At 55.8% G+C, this 27,081-nt stretch overlaps 2 protein-coding genes across 3 annotated transcripts in view; one reads left to right on the forward strand and one right to left on the reverse strand.

Moving 5' to 3' along the window:
- Window positions 1–11,557, forward strand: part of LOC101688511 (basic proline-rich protein-like) — a 65,696-nt gene extending 54,139 nt beyond the window's left edge. The window contains exons 2-3 of the transcript XR_006605557.1: window positions 8,802–8,947; window positions 11,132–11,557. The gene's annotated coding sequence lies outside the window, so the exon portion shown is untranslated. The remainder of the gene's footprint in view (window positions 1–8,801; window positions 8,948–11,131) is intronic.
- Window positions 11,558–12,052: 495 nt separating this feature from the next.
- KCTD15 (potassium channel tetramerization domain containing 15) lies at window positions 12,053–26,591 on the reverse strand. Of its 2 annotated transcripts, none has more exons than XM_045075986.1 (7): window positions 26,405–26,591; window positions 24,640–24,734; window positions 22,933–23,025; window positions 22,121–22,296; window positions 17,460–17,604; window positions 14,746–15,051; window positions 12,053–13,539 (listed from the first exon to the last, which is right to left on the reverse strand). In XM_045075986.1, the coding sequence occupies exons 3-7, from the start codon at window positions 22,996–22,998 to the stop codon at window positions 13,381–13,383; spliced, it is 852 nt and encodes a 283-aa protein (XP_044931921.1). In that variant the 5' UTR covers window positions 22,999–23,025; window positions 24,640–24,734; window positions 26,405–26,591; the 3' UTR covers window positions 12,053–13,380. The 2 variants fall into 2 exon arrangements, with proteins under 2 accessions (XP_044931921.1, XP_044931920.1); XM_045075985.1 differs by having other exon boundaries at window positions 24,640–24,737.
- Between the last annotated feature and the right edge of the window lie 490 nt (window positions 26,592–27,081).

Consider the following 27,081-nt stretch of genomic DNA (forward strand, 5'->3'; position numbering starts at 1 on the left):
GGACCTCCCGCCGGCGCCTCTGTCCCAGATCAGCCACTGGGGCTCCCCATTAGGTCTCTCTTGGGCTTTTCCTTTTCTTGTCCTTTGTCCCGTGAAAGCAGCTTTCCTGATTGTTTTTGGTTTTTTATGCCTCTTGGTGGTTCTGGATTGTAAGAATCTGTAGTGCCCAGTCGTTGGGGAACTGACTACATCCTTGTTCCTCAAGTCCTGAGGTCCCTGGCTAGTCCACCTTCTGCTTTCCAGCTTTAAGAGTCTTCTAATCATTGTCTGTTCCAGTAACTTCCAGAGGATATTTAGTTGTAATTAGAGGGCAGTGTTTGGATCACCTCTTCTTTACCCCTTTGGTGAGGGAGGGCTTCCCGCCCTAGGGTTGTGGGGATGGTTGAATACACAACCGCTGAGACTGGGCAAGTGAGATCAATAGCATTTTAATAGTCACATATACTCGTAGCCTGGAGGACACCACATGCCATACAGGGATACATGGGAGCTGCACTAGGGAACAGAATGAACAAGCAGGGGCTGTGGGAGGTGGGCTCCGGAGTATCAACAGAGCAGGGTACCCCCTGGTTCCTACAGGAGGTTGTGATCAGCTTGTTTGAAGAATTCCATGAGCTGGTAGAGCACTGACATCAGAGATGAACAGGAACTGTGTGGGATCACTTGGATAAGGAGGGTTATCTGGCTAAGGAAATTTATAGAAGCAGGGCAAGGAGGAAACTTACAGTAAGACCATTTGAGGTCCTCCTGATGTCAAGGCAGTACAAGATCTTGAAACTAACAACACAGGGAGAAGAAGGGAACAGTATCATTCCCCTCCTCCCAAATTGGAACTCGGGTCTTCTTTTTAAAATTCAGGAGAACTTTATATTCTGATCTCAGTTTGTTTTAACATAAAACAGCTCTTCTCCAGATCTTCTATTAAAATCGTGGGCATCTTCTTGGACCATTAGCATGCATGCTATATGCAGCTTGTGATGATTTAGAAAGTGCAATTTAAATGATGTTTTCCTTGAAATGCTTTAATTGAAAAGTAACATAACCATATTACAGATAATTTGGGAAGTCTGGAAAAGGGGGGAAAAAAGAGCCTTCATAATTTCAAGCCACAACCGTGCCAATTATAATTTTTGTATAATTTCTACAATCTTTTTTCCATGCAAAATGTAAAGCTGTAAATATAGAATAGATAAAGTCTGTTCATCTGCTTTTTATGCTTAATGTTTTATCGGAGTTCTCTCTTTCGTTCCTGAACACTTCAGGCTAAAATTTAGTAGGTGGAGCTGAGCAAGGGAGGAAACAGCAGTGGTCCAAAGAAGAGCTTGCACCCTGAGAGGTGAGAAGGACGTCTGCACAGGAGAGTAGCTCAGTGCAGGGAGGGGTTGGGTGTGAACCCATGCTGGATGAAGGAAGCATCTGTGCAGGGGTGTGACCTCGCACATGTGTCACAGCCCAAGCTGGATGAGGAAGGCTTCTGAGGATTTGTGGGGAGGGCAGGGACTGGAGACTCTAAGGCTATGGGACTGATGTTTCTCACTGCTAGACCGAGACATGTGTTGGAAGACCGAGACATGGAGTTGGAAGTATCGGTAAGAACTCACAATTTTCTATATAAAGAGAAGTAATGTGCACAAAAGTATGAGTATACATGTGTACATGCACACATATATTCCCTAGCTTTGGCTACTGAGAAGGTCTGGGAAAACCACCACCCTGATAGCAGTGAGTATCCTAGCGGTGTATCTTGGTTTCTAAATACCATTCTCCATTAAAATGAACTAATTTTCTTTGCCAGAAGGATTGACTGTGGGACTGAAGCAGGGAAAATACAGGCCTGTTGTGCCAGTAAGCAAAAGTACTAAAAAAATGATGGGATATGTCCAAAGAATGCCCGAAACCAACATAAAGGAGCTCCCACTGGTGAGATCTGGAGCTAGAACACCAAAATAAGTAATGAATGTAACAGATTATAACCCCTTGAATAGAATAGAAATGAATGGCTAGGAAGTCACTGACCTACACAGATATATGAGCAGATGGAAAATTCTAGAAGTGACAGGCAATATCCAGTTTCAAAGTAGCTACCTGACAAGTGCTATTAATGGCAAAGAGAAAAGGAGTGACTCTTATGGAGAAGCCTAGTAGAGGCCTAGAAGGCCTAGAAGCCACAATCTAGTGGCCAAAGTAAGCACCGTTGGTAATGGGACAAATAGAAAGCATATGTCACCTGTATGGACATCATGAGAAGAACAGAAATACCCTCCTTGCGTATTCCTGCCAAAGATGCATGACCTGAATTTTTTTTTAATTAAGATGAACTTTATATAGCATAAGTATAACCATTTTAAAGCAAGCACTCAGTATATTCACAATGTTGTACAACCACCACCTCTGTGTAGTTCCAAAATATTTTCCTTACTCCAGAATAAAGCCCCCATACTCATTATTATTCCCCATTACCCACCCTCCCTCCCCCATAACCACGAACCTGCTGTCTATCTCTATGGATTCACTGATTCCAGACATTTCCTACAAATGGGATCATACAGCGTGTGGTCTTCTGTGTCTGCCATCTTTTCCTCTACATATTGCTTGTGAAGTTCAACAATGCTGTAGCCTGTATCGGTACCATTTCCTCTTTGGGGCTGAATAACATTCCATCGTGTAGATGTACCACTGTTTGTCTTCTCGCCCATTGATAGATATTTGGGTTCTTTCCACCTATTGGCTATTGTGAATAGTACAGAAAAGTATTTGCGTCGTCATCTGTTTTCTGATTCGCTGGACGTGTGTTCTAAGAGACAGATTGCTAGGTCATATAACCTGCTTTCACCCTGAAAAAAAAAAAACAAAAAACAGACAAGCTCAAACTGAGGGACATTCTACAAAATAACTGCCTTATAATCATCAAAAATGTTATGGATGTGAAAAGTCAGGAAAGGCAGAACTTTTCCAGACAGAGGAAAGAAAGAGACACGAATGCAAAGCACACACATGCATGAACGGGACGCCTTGCTAATAAGGGTGCTACCGGAACAATGGGTAAAACTTGAATGTGTCAGAGGAATATTGATGTACTTTCCTGGTGTTGGTGACTGTAGGTGGCCACCTAGAAGAAGGTCCTTGTTTGTGGAAAACACAGGATGAAGTATTTGGGGGAGACAGAGCATTGTGCCAGCAAGGCTACTATGAAATGCTTCATCAGAAAAATAGTTTGCATTATTTGGAATGATTATTTGGGATGCATTATTGGGATGGTATTTGCAGATTGGGGCTGATTTCAAAATGAAACAAAATTAATTTAAAATACTTGATGACTTTTCCCTCGAGAGTCATCCATGTTTGTTTTGACTTTTCTCCTTTTTCTCCTGTTCTCTCTTGCATAATCTCCTTTTAGGTTCTTGATGACTTTTCCCTCGAGAGTCATCCATGTTTGTTTTGACTTTTCTCCTTTTTCTCCTGTTCTCTCTTGCATAATCTCCTTTTAGGTTCTTGCCTCCTGGTTCCACCTGCTAGAGCAGGGATTAAAGTCATTGTGAGCTCCATGCTGCTGGGTCCAACTGCCCCAGGCCTCCCCTCGCCTGCCTCATCAGCAGCATCTGGCAGGCTGACCCCTTCTTCCACACTCAGCCTCCTGGCCCATCTCCCCCACGGCTGGCTGCTCTTTCTGGACTCCTCTGCTGGTCCCCTCTTCTCTCTTCTGACTTCTGGATGTTCAGGGTCTGGGACTCAGTCCTGGAGTCTCAGCCCTTTCCTTTCCACATGCCTTCCCTTGGAGACCTCATCTGGTTGTATATCTAGATGACTCTGAACTTCAACCTACAACCTGGGCTCCTTCCTCTGCTCCCCACGTGTGTCCCTGCCCAGCAGCCTGCTTGGGCTCACATGTCTGACAGGCATCTCAGCTCAGCATATCCAAAACAGAGCTCCCTGCCTTCCTTGTTTTGCTCTCTACCAAACAATCTTCCTCATCCCCAATAAAAGACAACTCCATCCTTCCTGTGCTCAGGCCAAAAACCTTGAGATCACCCTAGACATCTTACTGTTCCTCGTATCCCACAGGTCACCAGGCAGCCAATGCCATTGGCTCTTCCAAGAATATCTAGAATGTATCCACTCCTGACCACCTGCATGGCTTCTTCCCTGCTCCAAGCCACCCTCATCACTCCTCTGAACTATCGCAGAAGCATCTAGCTGGTCTCCCTGCTTCTCTCTTGCCCCCATGTCACCCTCTGCCCCCTAATCTGCAGGGGCTGCTCACCTCATTCTTTAGAGGTCCAAGTCCAGATGATGGCTCACAGCATATCTCACATTGGAATGTTCTAGAAGCCGATGCTGAGGCAAGGGCTCGAGTCTAAGTAGTTCACTTGAGAGGTGATTTCTGCGAGCATGGGGAGATAAACAGAAGCGAGACAAGGAAAAGGAAGGAAGCCAATAGAGGGTGTGTTAATAAGCGAATTACTGCTGTGGGGACAGGAGCTCAACGTCCTGGCGATTTCTGAGAGTCTGTCTAAAGCATGCCTCACCACTGTCAAACCCAAGAGGCAAGGTACCTGGTTGTTTATTCACCAAACCACATAGGTTGGGGACCACTCCCAGGATCATTAACTCCCTGGCCTTCTCCCTGCACTAGGGTCTACTGTAGACCTGTGGCTAGCAAAGGCCCTCAGTCAGAGAGCTGCAGGGGCAGTAGGAAGCCATAGGGTCCATGTGCATCCATGGGGAACGCTGAGGGGATATAGGTAAAGCACTCCCAGCACCTTCTTCAAAGACCCGACATGATCTGACTTCTGTCCTATCCCAGGTATCCCAGTGACCTCACCTGCCATTCTGCGTTCTCTCACCCACTCCAACCATACACGCCTCCTTGCTTTTTCCCAAACACATCACGCATGCTTTTACCACAGGGCCTTTGCACTTACAGCTACCTTGCCCCAAATGCTCTCCCATCAGGTATCTGCCTGTCTTCCACCTCATCTCCTTTGGGGCTTTATCTAAATGTTACCAGCTCCTAGGAAAACAGATGGCAGCCTCCAGTTAGCACGATCTGAGGAGAGTTTAGTAAAGTACTATTTACAAAGGTTTTGACAGGGTATAGGGGAACTAGAAGCGTTAGTGAACCCCTCCTGCCAGGGGCTAGCAAAGGCAGCCATAGTTAGCATTGCTAGGTCAGAAGGAACAAGGAAAGGAAGGTATTCTTGGAACTGGGTGGGCTCTGTGGGAAAAACTTCCTAATAGGGACTGAGGCTTTTGGAGGAGGGCTGAGGGATCTGACCTCACTTGCATCCTTTTGGGCTCCTGAAGGAGTTTCCCACTAGCCATGCCCAACAGGAAGCGGGTGGTTCATGTTGTTTACAGATACCGGCTGCTAGGTGTAGGGCAGGGAAAGAGCAAATTATAGATGTCCAGCACACTGATCAAAATAGCAATATACAGACCCTGCCTATCCCCTTCCCCGCTTTTTCTTTCCTCTTAGCAGTTAGCACCATCTAACTTATGAAACATTGGCTTATTTATTTTGCTTATTGTCTATCTCCCTCCCCTGGAGTATAAACTCCAGAAGGTCAGGGATTTTTGTCTTCCTCATTCACTGCTGTCTCCCCAGCAGAACCTGGCACATACTTGTGTTCAATAAATAGGTTTGGACTGGCTAAAGTTGCTACCTAGCTGTGGTGGACAGGCTAAGGCCCCAGATATGTCTGCATCCTGAACCTGGGAATCTGTGGGTATGTCAGTTTCCATGGCAAGAGGGAATTACAGTTGCAAATGGAATTCAGGTTAATAGGCTGACCTTAAAATAGGGAGATTATCCCAGATTATCTGGGTGGGCCCAATGTAATCATGAGTCCAGAAGAGTCAGGATCAAAAAGATTTGATCTGACTTTGAAGATGGAGGAAGGGGCCGTGAGTCAAAGAATGTGGCAGCCTCTAGAGGGTGGAAAAGGCAAGGAGACACATTCTCTCCTAGAGTCGCCAGAAAGGAATGCAGCTCTGCTGACACCTTGGTTTTAGCCTGGCCCATTTCAGACTTTTGATCTCTAGGACTGTATGAGGATACGTGTGTGTTGTTTGAAGCCACTATGCTCGTGGCTTTGATAGTGGCTTTGATATCACAGTGGCAATACGAAGCGAACGCACTAGCCATTGTTTTTACTGGCAAGAGCACAGACTGGGGCTCCTTTTCTGGTCCTTGAAGGTGAGGGAACCCACCCCTTTCTTTTTCTGTGCAAATAACACTATCGATTGCTCCTTCCTCATGGGTGTGGTTTACAGATTTGGTAAATTTGCTGTGGGTGGCAAGGAGTGTGGTCTCCTGTAACCCCTCTTCTTGATCAGAGGTCCTACGAGTGTCTGGCAGACTATAGACACTATGTATTTGTGGAAGGATAAATCTGTTTCATCAAATGATGTTCCATAAGGGACTTCATTGTTCCTCTGACACTGGGGTTTCTCTCCAATGCTCTTTTTTTTTTTCTTTTACTATTGTAAACAAAATTTGAGAATCTTGGTGCATACAGCTTTTTGTTTTTTTTTCCCCAGAATTGGTCTTCTACTTCTCCCAAACCAGAGCTCCAGTCGGCTGCAAGGCTGGTGCTCCCACACAGACAAGATGTGCCGTGGACAGCCGCCTTCAGTGCAGGGTGGCTCAGCTCTCCCAGGAGCTGGACACCAAACCGGGCCGAGTTGAAGCCACGAGCATAGTGGCTTCAAACAACACACACGTATCCTCATACAGTCCAGAGATCAAAAGTCTGAAATGGGTCTCGCCAGGCTAAAACCAACCAGTGAGCCCAGATGTGGTCTGCCTGGCTGGGGCTGGAAGGTGGAGAAGGGAGAGGAGGCTGACTAGAAGCCGTGTCCCAAGGCATTTTGCTGAATTCCCTTCCTGGACTCCTCCACCAGGGCAAGGGACCCGGGGTAGGCCAAGGAAAGGGAGAACCAAAAGAGGGAGCGATGATACTGCAATGGTCTGAGCCAAGGAAGCCTCTTTCTGACGCAAGGGAAGTGTCAGAGGCCAGTTCAGCAGCTCCCCTTGGTGCCAACCAGAGTGAGCACCTCCCACCCACCCTCCCTCTTGGCACACATCCAGGCTGCACCACCTAGGCAGGGAGGTAGGGGCTGCTCCAGCCTCTGGGGCAGTGAGAGAGAGACCCGGAGCTTGGAGGGGGCAGGGACACAGGAAGCGAGAAAGCAAGCTCCTAATCTCTGCACAGCCACCCCACTTTCCAGGTGGCATCCATTGGCCTACCCCTGTGCTGCTTACAGCCCGTGGGCCTAGAGCAGGCAAGACCTGAGTCTGCAAGGGAGAGGGGAGGAGAGGGTTGTGAAGTGAAGCCAGCCAGAGAACAAAGAAGGCTTTGCTGCAGAGGGAGGCACCTTCAATGAAGGCCTCGGGGGCTTGGGGAAGTGACTCACTGAGCCCCGGGGCAAGGACCCACCCATGGGGTTTCGAGAGAGACAGAGAATGCAGGCCAGCTGCTGGGCACAGGCCCCATTGGGTGGGGAAGGGGTTGTCAGTCTCAGCCTGAGTTGGGTGGAGCCTCCCCTGGGGTCCACCCTCCCCTACCAGGGGGCAGGTGTGGGTCCTACCTGGGGGCCTCACGGGCAACGCTGTGCTCATTGGCCTGCCAGACCGGGCTGCTGCTACCACTGCTGCTGCAGCTTCGGGAGGGGGGTGGGGGCTGCTGCAGTCATGGTCCCAGGTCTCCAACTCACGCTCCCATTGGCCTCGCTCCTAGAGACCTAGGCTTCCCAACTTCAAGCAGAACCTGCCGAAGCAAGGCCATCAGTGCCCCCCAAAGGTGGCTACGTTGGCATCTGGCCCTGTCCCAAGACTCATGGACACCTGTGATGAGAACCTGGAGCGCCCCGGCTTCTCGGGCAGTTGCACAACCTCCCCCAATTATGCTCCGTTGACTGTGTGGCAACCGGGCGAGAATTCCAGGACCTTGTATATACTCGTACAAATCTGCCTTCCTGCTGTTTGGCTGCAGGGCGAGGCGTGTCTCCGTGGGCCCCGGGAAATGGGGGTGTGTTCGCGTCCAAGAGGGCGTGGCCCGCGTCCGGAGTGGGAGCAGCCGCCCCGCCCCGCCTTGTCGGGCGACTCCTCGCCTGAACCGCAGCTTCCGCGGGAGCCCTGGATCTGGTCCAGAACACAGAGGAGGAAGCTCTGGTGACATTGTAGACACAGGCTGCGAGCAGCAAGCTTGGCCGGGAGCGGCTCGAGCAGTTGGCAGGTGGCGCACCTCCGGCTGTCCAGCCAGGGACGCGGGGGACCTCTGTTCCCCGGGGGTAGTGGGGGAGTGGTGGGGGACGAGGAGCAGGGCGGCATCCTCCCAGGCGCTTGGCTTGGGCTTCCCGGCCCCTCCCTGGCCCCGCCCCTGCCCTTTAAGACCGTCTGGGTCTGTGATGTCTGTGTGAGGAGGTCCTGGGAGTCAGGCACCGAAATGACCCAGCTGTTATCGTCCCCCGAGCCATGGCTCCGGGGCGAGGAAGAGCATTGTCCAGTGTGACCACCAGGCCCAGAGACGGCTGTCAGGACCGGCTGTTCCATGTAGTAGAAATAAAAGACAAAAATCCAAGTGCGGCTGACCTCCAGCCCTCTCTCTTTGTGTTTTCTCTGGGAGTGTGCCTGCCTCTGTTTCTGGGTCTCTCATTAGAATTTCAGAGAAGGCTTGCTGGCCGCAGAGGGGCTGGCATAGGAGTTGTTCGCTCTATGTGCAAATCAAGGAATTTGGGGGTCATCTGTGTTTGATGCCGTGATAACCTGGAAAACTATAATATGGAAATTTCTCTTCCAGATAACTTCACGGAGCCTCAGGCAAACAATCCTTGTGGAAAAACAAATGTCCTCCCTCAGTCTCATGGGTTGTCTTGTCCCCAAGCACCCCCGGTGGCCAGCGCATGCTGGCCCTCCGCCAATGGCGCCCCTCAGGTGACTGGGAAGGTAAGGATCTTTGCAGTTAACAGGGACCCTTTTGCTAGCTGATGTGCGAAGCCCCAGCAACCTCATCAGCCTACTCTTCAAGTTGAAGTTATGTGACCCTAAAATAGCACAAATACTGTCCAAGACATCCTTCCGCTGTGGGTAGGACGGTCAGACTAGAAACACAGGTGGCCTCTGTCCCTTGTGAATAAACAGCTCCTGACAGGCAGCCACGCCTCCCTGCCCATCCCCAGCTGTGCTCCCCACTCTGCCGCAGCCATGAGGTTTGAGGAAACACCGAGGCTCCGGTAGTACTTGGGTTGTCTGGCTCTGGGGCTTGGGGGATGAGAGCTATCATTCAGTGTTCCCAGTACCGTCAGCGGGGGTGGGTGGGAGTGGGGTTGGAGAGGCTGCCCAGGGGCTGGAGTCTCCCTTGCACTGACAGCTCTCCAGAAATGCCCTTGGACTTACAGGGCCTTGAGGGCAGGGACTGAAGCAGGGGCTATGAGGTCCAGAGAGAGTCCCTTGTTAACCTTCCTTTTCTGACCAACCTCACTGGGGTTGGGTTTTCCCTGGGATCATTTTACAACCTTGTGGACACCAGTCTTGCTCCTGGCCCCTTGCTGCCACTAATACCTTTTCGTTTCTCTTGGTCCAGAAAGGCCTACGTCATGGGTCCCAGTCTCCAGGCAGGGCAGACCTTCTCTCCACATGGAGCTACCTCCTTTAGATGGGGATGGTTAAGCAATGAGGACATGGGTGCACCATGTCCGCCATGTCCTCATCACATCTGAGCCAAGACCAGCATTATGTAGCTGTCTTGAGTTCGTGGCCCACCCGCCTTAAAGCCAGTGGAAGTGATGGCCATCACACTGTTGAAACATTAATTTCTACAACAGCCCACGTTGGCTAAGGTGTCAGGCTCGAGGCCAGCAGCTGTCCTGTCTGGCCAACAGTTGTCCCTCTCACTGTCCAGCTTGCGCATTGGGTTGAGCGGCAGATCCTCTGGCTTCTCCCATTTTTGTATGTCCGCCCCCCCCCCGCCTTGTCACTTACTTAGGAGAAGCTCCAATCTCGTATGTCTTAGTGTCCTCCAGGGTCACTCTAGCTATTTTCCTGTCTCTGGAGAGTCAAGAGGGAGGACAGGCCCAGTGGACTGGGGCCATCCTAGTGGATAGTCCATCCTTCCAGCAAACACAGATCTGCCTCCTGAATGGAGAAAAGGGAAGTTCCCCAACCTTATGGTCATTAGGCTCTCCTGGGCTCAGCCCAGTTAGTCTTCCTCTGGTCAGGGGCTCAATGGAGAGCCTGTCCCTCACTGCTCATATCTGTGCTTCTCTGCCCATTTCCCAAATGCACTGGTTTGGTACACACACACACATACACAATCAAGATAGTGCAAAAGGGCCACTGCACCCTGAACACAGGGATCAGGGCTGGGGGGTTGGGGTCTGGGGAACTGCCCCTGTTCTCAGGACTGCCAGCATGGTGCATGCCAGGTCGTGAGGGAGCTCCTCGGATCAGGTCTAGGATTTGGGATTTGGGCAGCTCAGAATCTGATTCACTGGCCAAGCCAAGTCCCAGGTGTGAGGAGCGGTGATTCCAGAATTATCTAGACCAGAGTACCTTCTTGTGGCTGCCTCCATGCGTGGATTAGAAACAAAACATTAGAGCTGCGTGTGTAATTTATAAAATAGCCTTTATTTATTCTAAGGAACACAGTCAACTGGTAGCTTAAAAAAAAAAAAAACAACTTTTTTCAAAGGTGCTTAGTGTTGGAACCTGGCTTCGAGCCCCATGTGCTGTGTGAGCCCCAGAAGCCATGTGCTGTGGCTTGTCCAGTTCTCCCCTGACCTGGGAGAGGTTGGGCAAGGTTGGCAGAGCTCCCTCTCCAGTTTTGCTTATCATAAATAATCAGTTTTGAGGCTCATGAAGAACCAAAGAAACATTTATGCGGCTGGGATTGGATCAAAAGCTTACGTGCAATGGAGTCATTCCAGAAGCAGAAAAACATGTTAAAGGAATCACTGATTTGTGCTGTTTCTGGGGCCTCTATAAGAATTTGAGCATTACTGTGGGAGCATAGGGTATCTCTACAGAGACATCTCCCAATTTACGTGAAATGGACTTCCTGATTTTACTTAATTAGTAAAGACATAGGGGTGACAGTCAGTGAAGGTAATTAACTCTTTGTTGTTTTTCCAGCACAGTGGTCTATTCAAAAAGAGTTGGCATGAAAATGTGAGGGAGTCTCCAGCCACCAGTAACCATCCTCGGTGTCCGACCAGAAAAATCTAAAAATCGCACGCAGCAGCACTGAGCTGTACTCACAAGACTTCCTTTCTAGTAAACGCAACACTTTCTCCTGCTCTCAGACGTGAGCCTCAGATGCCAAAATGCGGATGTGTGGATGGTAGACGCGTTGCTAAGCAGAAAAGGCTAGCAAGTCTGTCCGGCAAATGAGATCGTACAGTGGAGGGCATCTGCTTTGTGGCCTCCACTGGGATGAGGCTGTCCTGTGCTCCCATGTCCTGTGTCCCCTGCTCCTTCGGGCGGGTGGAAGCTGGTGCCCCTCACCAGGCATGTGGAAAGGGTCTTCGTGGGTTAAAGCATAAAGGCTTTGAGGAAAAACACACAAAGACTCATTAAAATGGGAGGCCTACCCCTGGAAAGACGCATGCTGAGGCCTAGTTCCCGCCCCAGCGGCCTGCGGTTCTCATGCTGGGGGCTGCGAGGGCCTCCGGGCCGGCCTGAGCCACGCGTGACCACCTTCTACTGCTTTGCGGGGCGCTGAGGACCCCGACCTCAACGCAGAGCCAGGGAGGGAAAAATCTCAAACATTTAAGACTGGGTTCAAAAGCCCCCCCGGGACATTTTCTGTCTGCCTTGCCCCCCACCCCCCACCCCATCGCATCTGGTTCGGGGCTATGAATCAGAATTCTGAATCTGTGCTGCCCAGAGGGGACAGGCACAGCAGGGAGGAAACACCCAAATGCAATAAATAACGGCGGCTCAGGACCTTGCCCCTCCCCCCACCCAGCTAGGGCTGCACTGGAGTGGGGGGGTCTGCAGGTTCTTCCCATTGGTGGGGGGGGGGGGGAGGAGACAACGCTTGAGTGTGAGTCATTCACTTTAGAGCATCATTTATGGCATGAACTGGGAACGTAATGTGTTTACACACACACACACAATTGTACATCGGCATCTTTACAATATTAAAGGAGTCATATACAAGTCTACAGGCATCGTACACGGCAGGAGGCCGGCTGGGGGCCCCTCCAAGACTTCCCCACCCCGGGTGGAGCCAGCACGTGGGGAAGGGGGACCAGTCTAGGGGATGGGGGGTATCCATCTTTGCACCTGTTGTCTGGGAGGACCCCTAGGGGCTGGTCCTTGTTGCAATCTGGAACCCAGAGCCCCAGGTATGCCTTGTGTCCCAGTCTCATCGGCAGGCTAGGGTAACAGCTTGCTTCCAATTCAGTGTGCATATTAGTGTGGGACAATCGGAGCTGGGGACGGCTCTTCCTGAGCTGGGGACCCAGAGGATGCTGCTGACACACGGGCCCCTTCACCATGGGGCCCATTCCTGAGGTAAGGATGCGGTGTGGCCCTGTGGCTGGTCTGGATGGAGAGAGACTTCTGCAGAAGCCCAGGTGGGAGGACAGACAGGACTAGAAGCCCTCGGGGCATTAGTAGGTCAGGTGACTCACCAAGTGTGGCCTGCACCCTGGGTGGCAGCAAAGGGGGAGGGTCTCAGATGGTTCTGGAGCCTTCCACCCCCTCCAACCCCCACACAGCCCTCCTCCCAGCAGCCCTGCCCCCTGGAGACCCTGCCTCAGTTCCGAAGGCATTGCCGTTCCTGCGTCTGTCTTTGGAGCAGGGACCAGAAGTCTCCAAGCCCCACTCTGCAGGCACCCTGGCCCCAGCACCCAGGAGCTCCTCTGCCGGGGGTCCGGGGCGCTGCCCGTCCAGCTACGAACTGAGCACCAGATGAAGAAGCGTTGGTCCTTGGCGGCCTCTCTGGCTTGTGCAGTTAGTTCCTTCCATCTTAAATACTGTAGAAAAATAAGCCATCTGTGACGCAAGGAGACCCAAAGGAGTTGCCAAGCGTGGAGAAGAATGAGTGGCTCCTCTGGCGTGGGCCCGGAAGCCTCTGCTGACCCCATCTCGGGGAAGGCCGCAAGGGGCTGGGGAACCCGAGCACCCGGAGTACTGTTCCCAGGGCAGCATCTCTGGGTCCCATCAACCGTCCTTCAGTGGGCGGGCCTCCGGCAGCCCACATTCTGTAGCCATGATATCTGGGGCTCCCTGGGCTGGTTCTGGACCCTCCAGCCCCGCCCCCAGTCTCATGGCCCGCAGCTGAGCAGGCAGAGGCGGCGCTCCCCAGCATTGTTTCCAGGTCCCTGGGGGTGTCCCCAGGGCCAGACGGCCTCAGGCGGGCACCGAGGCAGGGCCTAGTCCAGGGGCTCCTGCTTTATCCGGACCGCGGTGGGGGTGGGCTGCGGCCGCCGCTCCTCCCGGCAGAGCACGTACTCGCTGAACTGGGAGGAGTCCACACCACCCCCGCAGGACGCAGCCACACTGAAACCCCTCTGGAACAGCCTCTCCAGCACCTGCCCGGGAAGAAAGAAGGGTCAGCTGGGCCCCGCGGTAAGAGAGCAGGCCTGGTGGGCATTAGCCAGGGCAAGCTAGCGCTCCTGTTGCGATCTCGGGTCGGAGACCACCCTGCTTCTAGAACCACTCGCTGAGCAACCACAGGAGGGATGGGAGCAGCCAGACCCAGGGTCCCCCTGCGTGACCAAACCTGGGAAAGGCTACCCCAACCTGCCCCTCTTAGGGGGTCCACAGCCTCCATCCAAAGGCAGAAAGAGACTTGGAGCCCCTTTTCTCTTGTCCAGAACCTAACCCTCTCTCTACGTACATGTGGTTCCTCCCCCCTCCCCCACCTCACTGAGGCCTGACTCAATAACAGAGACCCTGCCCCCGGCCTCTGGGCAGCCACCTGCTTCCCTGAGCTGTGAGTCCCAGATGGTTTGGGGCCCGAGGGCTCATCAGCTCAAGGGAACTCAGAGTGGAGAGGGGGAGGAGCAGTCTTGGCGTCTGAGTCTCTATAGGCCTCCGTGTCCACGTGGGTTTGTGCCTCTGTGAGGGGTGGGGGTTGGGGGTGTCTTGTCACTGTGTCTGACACCTGTGTCCCACGAGTAGCAAGTTCTGACTGACAGCCTGTGGAATGTGTGCGGGGAAAGGGGGGCAGACTTTCCCCCACCAGTGTCCACTCTGCCCTAAGCCTAAATTAGGAGCATGCTCTTGGGTCTGGAAGAGCCGGTGTGGAATAGGCCCCATCTATCTGGGGTTCCCCAAACCCAAGACCCATCTGAGGAAAGCCAGCTCTGCTGGCCTTGGGCTGGTTGCGGGGTGGGGGGCGGCTGTGGGTCAGCATTTCCAGGCCATTTTGCACAGCCTCTGACCTGCCCCCCACCCATGGCCCGGGTTTAATTTGAGTCGAAAGGCAGACTCTGGGTGTCAAATGAAGCACACTTTGTTGAAAATACTCTGGGCCATTTTTATAGAACATCCTTTTGGAAAAAAAAAAAAAAAAAAAGCCCAGATCATTTTTTTTTTTAAGTCCATCCCCCAGGCGCCATCATTTAATTATGAGCGGGACATAAATTATGCATCGACACATTGTTGCCTTTTCTGTAAGATGGCACGGAGGGCTTCACCGATTCAGGGACGGCGCCTCCCTCCACCTATCCCCATCGCCCGCCTGCCAGAGGGCCAAGGGGGTGAAGGAGGGGCGAGGCGGGCGGAGCCCTCACCTGCACAGAGTTGAGCCGGCAGTAGCCGTTGAGCGGGAAGCGGATGACGTGCGTGGGGTCCTGGTTCCAGCCGGCGTTGACAGAGTTGCACATGACGTCCCCCGTCTCAGGGAAGACCTCCTCGATGAGGGCCTTCTCACCGCTGAGCGCGATGCGCTCCCCCAAGTCCGGCGTGACCCGCACCACCAGGCAGTCACAGGCGCGGCTGCGGCGCCGCTGCTCCTGCTCCTGCTGCCAGCGCTCCAGCTCCCGCACCATGGGCTGCAGCTGGTAATACCGGGCCTCCTCGTACAGCAGGCTGAAGTCCTGTGGGTGCAGGCAGGTCGGAGGGCAGCGGGTGGGGGTTGCTCTTTCCGGCTCCAGCCCTGCCCCCCCCACCACCACGTGCCCTGCCCCATACGCACTTCTGTGGATCTGCTACCCCTTGGCTCAGTGCGCACTGGGATGGTTGTGCCCATTGTATGGATGGGGAGAATGAGGCTCAGGTGAACGCGGACAAGCCTCAGGAGTCTAGCCTTAACCCAAAAGGCAGCAGCTGGTGTGGGCCTTTGCCGGGTAACACTCCTCCATCTGGCCTCAAGTCCCTGGAGCAGAGAGCCGCCTCTGCAAAGACCAGGGGGGCTGGACTAGTGGAGCCTGAGGCCGTGCCTATGCCTGGGGACCTGCTGCCTTCTTAGAATCCCAGAGAGGAGAGGCTGGGCCTGGCACAGCGCAGCAGCAGCCTCACCTGCTGGGGGCGGGGAGCGCGGAGGAGAAAGGGGGCGTGGTCACAGCCCCCAGGGAGGCAAAGCAGAGCTGCCTAGGGCGGATTTCTGGCACACTATTTACTAGACCTGAGACCTCTGATCCCAGTTACTGACCTTCTCAGAACCTCAGTTTCCCTGTCTATAAAGTGGACATAAACACCCAGCTCAGAGAAGGAGGTGAAGTCTGAGGGAAGACGGAATCTGCCGAGCCCAGGGCCCATCCTACCTAACAGGCAGGCCGAGGAGGAGGCGTCTGGGAGCGGGAAGGCCCCCTCCACGAAGCTCACTCCCAGTCTGGCAGGCTCACACCACCTGCCCCTCAAACACAGGCACACCCATGTCTGCCCTGGCCCTGAGCAGCTTTAGGACCCAGGACTTGGGCCACTCACTGGGGCTGAGCTCAAGGCTGGTGGATGAGCCTGAGGACCCCTGGGGGAGAGGCAAGGAAGCCCAACCCCCAGAGCAGGGCCACCCCACAGGCCCTCAGTCCTTTCCCCCTGCTGGCCCCAGCCTCTGCAGCTACTTGGAGGGAAGGTCAAGTATTAGCCCGCGACCCAGGTCTGTCTTGTCTGCCAGGGACCCGTCCTTTCCCTCTGCTGGGGTTCCTCAAGGCTCCCTCCCTGTCGTCTGCTCTCATCCACTCCCGAAGTTTTTAAATGATACCTGCACACATTTTCCCTCACAGCCCAGAACCTCTCCGCCTGATGCCCCGCCAGCTTGTCCCACCCTGGGGCCTCCACGCATCCCCTCGGGACCCAAGCCAAAGGCCAGGAGGCAGCCTCGAGAGTCCCCTTACCCCCGACCGATCCACGCCACGGCCTTCTGTGGCCAATTCCCAAACAGAAATCTAATCTGCCGCTTTGTTCTATCTTTGCTGCCTCCCACCTGGACCAAGGCCTTCAGGAAACCTCCCTCGGCCTCCTGCTCCCATGCCTGGCCCTCACGGCATCCTTCCCCACACAGCAGCCAGGGCTGTCCTTCTCACTCGCAAACCTGATGGTCATTCCCTGCTCACAACCCTTTACCCATTGCATTCCGGGTAAAATGCCAAATGCCAGAGCTGGTCACCTAGGTCCCGTCTCAAAGGGCAGCCTCCTTTCCCTGCCCCGGTTCATAGAGAGCCCCAGGCTGACCCCTTCTCTCTGGTTCTGGAAGGTACCAAGCTTCTTGCCACCCTGCCCCCTCATCAAGGCCCTCACATTTGTTTGGCCCCATTCCTCCTGCACTCAGAGAAGCATCCTTCCCTCCAAACCCCCTGGGGCCGGGTTCTCCTACACTACACTCTCTACTTCTATGGAACATTTGCCCCCCAAGGGAATTCATGCATTTTTGTTAACACCTGTCTTCCCACTAGGTTTTAAGTGCTATGGGGACAGGACCCAGGTCTGCCCCTATTTCCCGGGATCTCTGGCCTGATTTTGGTGGTTGGCACCCAGTATCAGTTGGATGGAGGACAAAACAGCCCCAGGGCCACTGGGCCTTTGGGTGCAGGAAGGAAGGAAGGACATCTGCTGGCTCGAGTCAGCCTGAACTCCCTTCCTCTGGGATCCCCAACACCGTGGAGTGGCCCAGTGTGGAGTCAGGCCTCTCGGAACCAGGTCCGCTGCCCTAGACAGGCTCGCCCCAGGACCTGGGGGTAACCTGTTGTTTAAGAGGTCTTTGGTTTGGAGCAGGGTTTCCCCTGCTCGCTGCCAACAAGGAACAGCTCCGACTTGGGCCCACGACCGTCCTTCAAGGCGACAAACAAAACGGGGTAAGTGCCGCTGCTTAATCATTGTTACACCCTGATAAATAAGCTAAAAATGTGAGAAAACAAAATTAGTTTAGAAAAACTGATGTAGCCCTCGGCTTCATCTGTTAACTTTTTATCGTTACCATGACGACCATGGGCCCATTCATGAAGTCCCAGCGTCCCCTGTGCAATGGCCCCGTAGAGGCGACGCAGGGAGCAGGCGGCGGCAGACTCACCTTGAAGTCATCCGGGAGCAGCAGTTTGGACGTCCGCAGGAAGCTCAGGACGTAGCGGAAAATCTCCCCATCCCTGTCGATGAAATAGTGTTGCTTCAGACTGTCCAGGACGATGGGCTCGGTGCCATTGAAGAGGCGGCTTATTCTAGGAGAGAGGGAGAGTGGGGCGTCTGAGGCCGGGGTCAGGTCACCAGGCCAGGCCACCTGCAGGGGTGAGGGGGTCGCCATGTGGAACTCTGGGGCCATGCCAGGCATGCAGACGTCCACTGGGGCCACAGATGGACAGGACCCCAGCACATGTTCCATACCTGGCCCAGCCCTACAAGCCCCCAGCCAGAGATAGACAAACCTGGCCACTCGCACCTGCCCACCAACATGTTCCAGGCCTGGAAAAATAGCATGAGACCCAGACACAGCAGCCTCCTTGCCCCACGCACACAGACCCTTGCCAGGCAGACCCACCCAGAAAACTCATACTGGCCATCAGACACCCCGGCCCACGGCCCCATGCCCAGTGAGCACACGTAGGCTGGGCAAGGCGGTCTTGGGTCCCGCATACCCACTGCACCCGGCTCACGTGAATGAGCCTCAGATGGAACGCACTTGGGCACAGGGCCCGGGATCACATGGTCCCCTCCCTTGCAACACACGAGTCCCAGGCAGCCCCAGACACACCCAGGCAGAGGCCACACCAGCCCAACACCCACCACCCTGAGACACCAGTCTGTACGCCTGGCGGACTCACAGACAAACCATGCACACACACTCACTCAGGGGGCCCCTAGGGGAGGAAGAGAAACAGGTGTGGATGGCGGGGGGGGTCAGCATGCGTGCCACAGCACACGCTCACCAGAGTGCCTGCCCACAAGATGCAGTGTTAACATGTACACACGCACCACGATCTATACGCACACATGCGCTCAGTGTGTACCCACGCACCTGTGTGCGCAGGTGCAGAAACAGGCACGAACCCTGGCATAAGAGACACATCCCATGCCAGCAGCCTGTCCTCTGGAGGGCAGGGGTTCTGATGGAAACCCAGGACCTGCGGGAAGCTCGAGGGAGACCCTGCTGGCCCCTGTCTGCTCCACAGAGGAGGGCTGGGGCCTCTCTAATGCCCAGGGCAGCTGGGCCCATCTGACTTAGGCCTGGCTGTGGACAGTTAGGAGCCCCTCCTTGGGGGGTGGGGTTGGCAGGGTCCCCTCAGGGGCAGCCCCTCCAAACTCCCTTCAATAGGTATGGCCACCCACCGGCAAAACCCCGGTGCAGCGAAAGTATGGCGTGCACAGCCCGGGAGCATAGCGGCCCGGGATGCACAGCCAGTGCCAGAGCCTCCTGACTCATGGCCTGCCCTGGTGAGGACCCTCCGGGGAGGCCCGCCTCTCCACCAATAGCCTGGTCCTCTGTGCGCTCCAAGCTCCAAGGGCTCCTAAGGCTCTACCCTGCCCTATTGTGCACCAGGGCATATGGGCTGGGCAGAAGCTGAGGCGTGAGAATTCCCAAAGCCGGGCTGTCCCAAAGCCTGTCCACATTTGAGGGCTGGCCCCTGTGTGCAGTGGCCACGCACTCACCTAGTCTTCCTCTGGGAACATGGCCGAGCCCCAGTCCCAGTGCGGGGCGTGTAGAGGGCAAGGCTGCCTCACGGATAGACGTGAGCAGCTCAGAGCCTTGGATGAGGTATAGAGAAGCCCGGGCCTGTGCAACCAGAGCTGCGGTCACCCAGACCCTGCTGGAAAGTGTCGTAGGCTCCAAGGCCTGTTCCAGCTGCTGAAGCCCCCAGGACCTGGCCTCAGCAGAGCATGGGCACGGAGATGTCAGAATGGGGACCATCCAGTGCCCCAGTCCCATGGGCAGTCATTGCCAGACAGGAGAGAGCCCACATGTGGCACTATCAGGAAGAAGCATGAACCACAGCCATAAGCAAGTCAGCTAGTCCAAAGCCTCAGCCTTCTTGTGGAACCTTTGCCACTTTTCCTCACTGAGTTCGAACCCTCTGTGTGGCAAGCGCTGTTCTAGGCCTACCTAAGCCGCAGATCTCTCGGGAGACCCTGGCCACCCCACATTCCAGGTCTGGCTTGGTTCTAGATTAACTTATTGGTCCAAGACTAGAAGGTTCTCAGTCTGCCTCACTTTAAGACTGGTTCTAGATCTTACTGTCAGCGTCTCTTCAAAGAACAAAGGCCTTTCAGGCCCTCGGGATCTGAGGCTACCAAGGATGTGAGTAGGTTGATGGCAGGTTAGGACAATTGCCACAAAAGAAGCCCCCTTCTCCAGCCCCACCCCACCCCCAAACCACTGTCAGGGTCTTAAGAACCAGCTCCTTCTCTGGGTCTCTCTGTGAGGAGGCTGCAGGGTTTGGGGCTGCCAACATCAGAGGTCTTTCATGGAATAATCTGGCCAGTTCTGACCCCACCTGACAGAAGTCTTTTTTTTTTTTTTTTTTTTAAAAGCTTTGGCTCCAATTCCCTGCATGTTTCAGCGGAAGGTTTTAAGTGGAAGTTCTGGAGCTCCTGGCTTAATTGGCTGCTTCCCAGAGCCAGCATGGACCCAGCTTGGGACTGTGAAGGTAGCAGCCCTGGGCAGCCGTGCTTTGCTTTTTCTGGCTGCAGGATAATGGCAACGCCTGGGCCGGCCAGTGGCCGTGCCGGATCCCTGCTCAGGGATCCCCCCTGAGAAGCCCAGGCATCGTCCTGTGGGCTCAGGGACCCATGGCTGTGGGGCACCAGGCCCCCAGTCTCACAGCACCGCACGGGTGGGACTTGCCTGACATCCACAAGCTCCCTGAGGTGACCTTATCTCTCACTGCTCCCTCTCTTGCTGACTCACACATCAGTGCCACTGGGTGAGGGGCTGATCTTCGTTTCCAGATTGGGTGAAAAAACCTTTTTTAATTTTAATGATTCACTTAAAGAAGGACAAGGGGTTCTTGCCAGCACAGCTGTCCAACCCGCTTCCCAGGCCTGGCCTGACCCGCGGTGGCCTGACCCACTGTCCCCTGACTGTCCTACGGGTCATGCTACTCCTTGGCCTCTAGGCCAAAGCTTCAGGCTCAGGGAGCAGCTCTTCCCTGAGCCAGAAGCCATCCAGGCAAGAATGACAGATTCATCTCTGAGCCCCAGCCCCGGGGAAAGAATGCAGATCACCACCCCCTCTGGGCACGTCCTGCAGGCTGAGGGTCCCACACGCCAGATCATGGGATCACAGCAGGCCTCAGCCCCCCTCAGTGAGAGGGCCTGCCCCCTCTGCAGAGAAGGATGCTGGGCGAGGAGGAGCTCCGCTGTGGGTATGGGTATGGGGAGGGCTGCCCCCTACCCCTGCTGATCCCAGGCAGCAGCCTGAAGACAAGAACGAGGTAGCCCTTCCCTGAAGGCCTGAGCTGTGATTACTCTAGAAAGGCAAGTGCCTGATTTCAAGAAACACTCTTCAGAGAGGTTGTGGGCAAGGGTTTTATGAATTTCACTCACAAACGTCGTCAACCGATTAAGGGATGATCTATCTCGAACAACTCCGGAATGCCGCAGAAGGCAAAATTGAAATTAAATAAGCAGAATCCATCTCCCATCCTAGACAGAGCTCCGCAAGAGAGCACGCCGGCCGGCACTGCCAGTGTGGCCTCGTGGCTGCTGCCCCTGCCAGGCCCCAAGTTCACAGGCACCCCAGGCCTGGCCGCCGTTGGGCCGAGGGTATGAGCCCAACCGCCACCTGTACCCTGGACTCCCCAGATTCCCAACTGGATGCTATCTCCACCTCCAGCTCAGGCCCCTCGAGGGAGCCTTCCTGCCCCCATGGAGAGTTCCAGCCCTGCCTGCTCCAGAGGCCAGGTGTCCAGGTCTCTGCGCTGAGCCACAGCACTAGCGACAAGGCAGACCGATGAGAATCCTTCCCAGAAATGATCCCTCGGTGTCTGGGGGATTAATTAACTCCTTTTTTTTTTTTTTAAATGTATAAAACAAGGGCGATACCCTACAGCCTCAGCCCTCCTGCTGCTCTGCCCTCCATGGCGGCGGCCTCCCTGTGCCAGGAGCAAGCCGGCGTGGGCTCTGTGAACAGCACACTGCGTCACCCCCAGGAGATGCACGGAGACCCATCCCAGCTCCAGTCAGCCCTGCTGCCATGCCGACAGGAAACCAGGGCTGCCCCTGGGAGGGTCATGCCCCAGCGGCAGGAGCTGGGGAGCCTGCAGCGCCTAGCGCCTCCCACCAGCAGGCCCAGGAGCCAGGAGCCCCAGGATGCTGGGCAGAGCGCACAAGGGGCCCTGTTGGGAGGCTCCAGGTCAGAGATACTTGGTGTGCTGATGGGGGTATGAGGCTCCTGCTGGCCCACAGCCCTGGAGGCGCCTGAACATCCTGGAGCTCCTAGATGCTCCCCACCCCTCTGCCTGGCCCAGGGGAGCCAGCTGCTACCTCTCAGGGTCTCACAGGAGCTTCTGCCAGTGGGTCAGGAGCTCTACCTGGCACTTTCGATGCCACACACACAGGGTCCCAAGTCCCTGTTATAAAGCATCTTTCGAGAGGCAGCCTAGGCCTCCCAAACGCTAGCGCTCTGGGTCTGGGAGAGCAGGTGGGTCCTGGGGAGCCCACCTGTTGGCCGGTGGAGGGGATGGACTCCACTGGCAGCAGGCGGCCGATACTGCCAGGAGCCACGGCGCGCTTGGAGCTTACCTGGAGTCGGGGTACTTGGTGAGCGTGGCCAGGCTGCTGGTGTACATGTGGCCGCCCACGTCGATGTGCACAGGTGCGTTGGACTTGGTGAGCTGGGCGGGCAGTGGGATGCCCTGGGCGGCCAGGGGAGACACGGGCGACCGGGTAAGAGATAACCGGGACATGCTTCCTCCCTCCTGGAGATGGGGACAAGGCGAGAACAAGAGTGTCTCCACCACAGAGCCGTGCACTCCCTTTTCTGCCAATGTGATCACAGATCTAATCAGATCACTTCTGCCTGTGCCTGATCACATATTCAGCTGACAAATTACGGCCACCACTGTAATTAAGTGTATTTGCATCATTTTCTTCAAAGTACCAGAGGGAAAAAAGGAAAGATGCTTATTAGCAATAAGAAATCAAGAAAAAAAATTTTTCAAGGTGTCAGCCTCCAGGGGCATAAAACAAACTGCAAAATTCTAATTAAAGGTCGCGGGCTTATGTGTTAGATGTGAAATATCCCCTGACAAACGAATCACCAATTTGTGAATTGGGATTCAGGGGTTTTTGCAAGTTTGTCTCAGTAACGAGACACCTCTAAATTAGTGACTTCCTCAGCACCTAAGGCGTTGGGTTTTTATACATGTAGTAAATTTCACATCAAATTAAGAGCATTTTGGCTTCAAAAAATACATAATCGTACAGCCAGTCAACAGCCATCTCTGGAAGGTGGCGGCTGAGTGGACCGGTGGCCGGTGAGCAGGCAGACGCTGGGGAAAACGGTAGGGAGGGGGCCACCGGCCGCTGCCCCAGCCCACCCTGCTGGCTCTCACCGCAGTGCCGGCGCTGCTGTGGGTGTGAAGCGAGGACCCGCTCGGCCGCTCCTTGCGGTGAGGCATCTAGGCTTCCATCGCTGCCCAGAGTATCTGTGGGGAGCACCGACAAAACCACAGGGCTTTTACTCCTCAGTAGTCGTGGCTGCCCGGGTTCCCAGAGTCAGAGATGCTCCGACTCATCCTTTCTGCCTGTGCTCCCGGGGAGCCCCGCACCACACAGCCCTCTCCAGATTCCACCCGCCACTACCCTGTCCCCACGCTCCAAAGCCAGAGCAGCTTACACACACACGCACACACACACACACACACACGCACATGCACATGTGCACACACACATACACACACTCACACACGTGTTTTCTGGGCAGCTCCACGTCTGCTAATTCAGTTAATGACAGCGCTGAAGCATATGCTCACCATTATTGCCCCACAATGTCTCAGAACAAATCTGATTTTCCTGGTATTTTGGTTCAGAGCCACATTACCAAGCGTGTCTCCTCTTGCATCAGCAGAGAGCCCCATGGACCACAGCTCAGGGAGGATCCCCCACCCTCCAGGAGCTGGGGAGCCCGGGACCTCTCCGAACACAGTCTCCACCGTGGTTAAGATGCAGTTTGTGAATGGCCGGACCCAGGGCAGCCTCCCTTGGCAGAAGCCAGGGGGAGAGCGAAAGTCACGGAGGAAGCCACCTCTTCCCTAGGGCGCCTGAGAGAGGAAACTTGCCTTTGTTTGCCTAGCCCGAACCTCTGCCATTGCTCCCCAGACCCACAGAACAGTCTAATGTATTCCAGACCCCCTCAGGATCACACACCACCCCCCCCAAGGCATTAGAGAGCTGGCCAAAAGGAAACAGACAGCAGCTCAGCAAATGGACCCTGTCTCCTGCTCCTCCCCAGTCACTTAGCGATCTTCCTCTGTGCTACGACCACCTGAAATAAGACTGTCGCTCAGTCGCTGGAAGCCACTCTCGGACACTGTAGGAGGGGTACGGGTCTACGCAGTCCTTTGCGTGGACTTGAGGCTGTCTCCTGGGGGAGGGTGCACAGTGAACACCCACACCCACCCACTGACCTCTCACACGCTGGTGCCCCCACAAGCCTAACCTGGACTTATCTGTCTTGAAATCCTAACCTTGACTTGTGTCTTGAAATCCAACTTCCAATTTTAAAACCTGGACCAAGGTCCAATGAGCATTATCAATCCTGTCAATTTAAGTAAGGTTCCTCTCCCAGGATTTGTTCTGCCCTCGGTGTTCTGGCACGTTCCCTGACACGAAACTGGGGTGGGGGTGGGGGTTGGTAATAGACAGCAAGGTCTAATTTAGACTCTCACTGGGGGCTACTCAGGGTCTGCTGTTGTGGCATTCCTGACTTCTGGCCAGCTCCGAAAAGAAAAGCAGGTCGCTTATCTCAAGGAAGTTCTGAGAGACCAAAACAGACCTCAGGATGGGTTATCCTGCCCTGGGAGGCTCTGCTGGGGGAGGAGTCAGAAGGAAAGCCACACTGGGGATAAACTGCTGGAAGGAATTCCGATGGAAATTCTATCAAAGCGGACTGCGCAATGTTTTCCCAACTACCAGGAACACGACTCAAAGTGACATTTAACACCAACTACCCCTTACAAAAGCTCTTCAGTCCTGTTCTCACCCAAGCCTCTTCTCCATCACAAGCACAACCTGATGTTCACGGCAAACCAGAAACTCACCATTGGAAGCCCCAGGCTTTACGCCTCGACCAGAACCTCTCGTGCTGCCTCGGGCAAACGCATCTGTGCTGGAAAACGACCTTTCCCCGACACCACTGCTGCGGTCAGAAGCACAAAAGTGGGTGCAGTAAGAGACACAAGTTCAGTCCCTCAACACCACCAGCTAACCCACAACCCCACGACCCAGCCCCAGCGCGCCGGGGGCCCTCCAGAGGCTCGCCCAGACCGCCTGTTGCAGGGGCCTCCGCGGTGTGGTGTATGCTCCGGGGCCTGCGGGATGCCAAACTGGCTAGGTATTGACCCGCTTCTCGGAGCTGCGGTGGGAGCCCCGGGTCCCGCGCCCGCCCGCCGCCGCCGCCGCCGAGCCCCGCCCGCCCGAGCAGAGGGAAGCGAGCAGAATGCCACGCTCATTTACACACAAAATGATTTTGTGTCCCATTGTGCTCGCAGTTGTTCAGCTCTCTGGGGGTGATTAAACTGGCTGAGCTGCGGCAGCTTGAGACGATTTCACTAAATCGCTTCTTCGTGAAGTCGCTTCTTTGCTAAGCTGTTATTTTAACCATAAAAGGTAAACAGAAGGCGCCTCGCGAGCTCCCTTCAGCTCTGAGCCCTGGGCGCCAGCCGCGGGCAAGAGTGCCAGGGGCCTGCAGAATTGTCGGGGGTGGGGGTGGGGGTGTCCGGAGGGGGGCGGGCGTGCCACCTGGTGCGCGCTAGCCCCGCCACAGAGCCCGCCGGCCGGAGTTAACTTCGGGGCGTCCAGAGCCGGCTGGGCCAAGGCCGCCGGCGCCGCGGGGCGGGGGTGGCCTTGGAACCCTAAGTGCCCGGCAGGGCGGGGAGGGGCTGTGCGGCGGGGGCGGGGCGGAGGACAAAGTTAAATCAAGAGGCAGACACTTAGAGACCACAGATGGGAAGCTCGCCTAATTAAGGACGTAAAAGCGCTTTTGTTCTCAAAGTTTATTGTTGCCGGGATTTAAAAAAAATTAATTGAAACTAATGCTGTTATTCACTCGTGCAGTTAAATTCCTTCATGCACATTTGAGACACGGAGTGAAAACTTGAAGCTTATCTTTCTGCACTCGAGGTGGGGGGCGCGGGAGGACGGGAAGGCGTTTCGGCTACGGGAGAGGGGCGTTTGCGAGTGTGTGCCCCGTGCGCGCGTCCAGGTCAGGGAGTACCCGCGGGCAGCCAGAGCCGAAGGCGGCCACCGCGTCTCCGTGCGGCCCGCGTTCGGCCTCCGACCCCCGCGCACCTGGGACCACCACCGGCTCGCCTGCCCCTCCCGCCCCGTCTCGCACTCGCGGGGTGGGTGTTAGAGGACGCACATCTGTCCCGTTAGAGACTTTTTCTGATTTGGGCGCCAAGCCGGGCCCTGTGCGCCCCGAAGCCCCAGCTGCATGAGCTCGTTTCTGACCCCGGAAACTCGCTGGCCCCGCAGGGCGCTCGGCCCTGCACTGAGGCCCGAGGGCCAGGACCTGCAACATCCACCCCCCCCACCTCCCGCCCCGCGCGGCCGGAAGCTCGGCGCCCGCCCGCGTGGGGAGGGTCCACCCGGGGCCAGGGCCAGCCCACGTGGGCAATCCCCCCCTCCCGCGCCAGGCCTTTGTGCTGGGTGCCCCCGCGCCGCCAGCCCCCGCCGCCCGGCACCGGGACAAAGCAGCCGCCCCCACCCAGGTCCGACCCCCAGGCGAGCGACTTTCTCGTATCGCCGCCACTTTGGGGACAGGGGTGCGCGGCGCTGAGCGGCGGCCGGCCGCGCGGGGCTTACCTCGGAGCCGGAGCGGCGGATCCGGCTCGGGCGCAGCCCCCGCCCCCCGCAGCCGCCGGTCTCGGGCGCCGGGCACAGCCTCGCCGCCTATGCTCGCTGCGCGGGTCGCTCCGGTCTCGTCCTGGAGTTACTTTCTCTCTCGCCCCCAACCCTCCCCCCACCCACCCCTCCCGCCCCGGCCCCCGCTTCGCGCGGCCCCTCGCGGCGCGGCGCGCCGGGGCCTCCCCTCCCCGCCCTCCCCTCGCCTCCTCCCCTCCTCGCGGCCGCCGCCGCCGCCGCCGCCACCTCCTCTTCGTGCCGCTCTCCGGCTGCCCTCCCGCCGCTCCCACCTCCTCTCCTCCCTCCTCTCTCTCCAGCGGCCTTCCCTGACTGCTGGCGAGAAAATCAGCCCCCCACCCCAGTCTGTAGCCCGCGCCCCGTCGCGGCCGAGCCCGGACGCAAAGGGCAGCGATCCGGCTCCAAATTACCCAGCGCGGCGAGCGCGAGCGGGAGCGCGCGGCGACTCCTGGCTCGGGGCTCGGCTGCGCCGCGGGGCAGAGGATTAGAGTCGCAATTAGCTCCGCGCGCCCGCGCCTGCCGCGCTCGGCGACAAAAATGCGCTGTTTCCCCTCCTTTCGCCGGGCGATCCCCACCCGCCTCTCCCGGAGCCCGCGCCTTCCCGCCGGGGCCTCCGCCAG

Source organism: Mustela putorius, unplaced genomic scaffold (assembly GCF_011764305.1).
Source record: "Mustela putorius furo isolate JIRA1106 unplaced genomic scaffold, ASM1176430v1.1 tig00000174_pilon_pilon_pilon, whole genome shotgun sequence".
Taxonomy (NCBI): domain Eukaryota; kingdom Metazoa; phylum Chordata; class Mammalia; order Carnivora; family Mustelidae; genus Mustela; species Mustela putorius.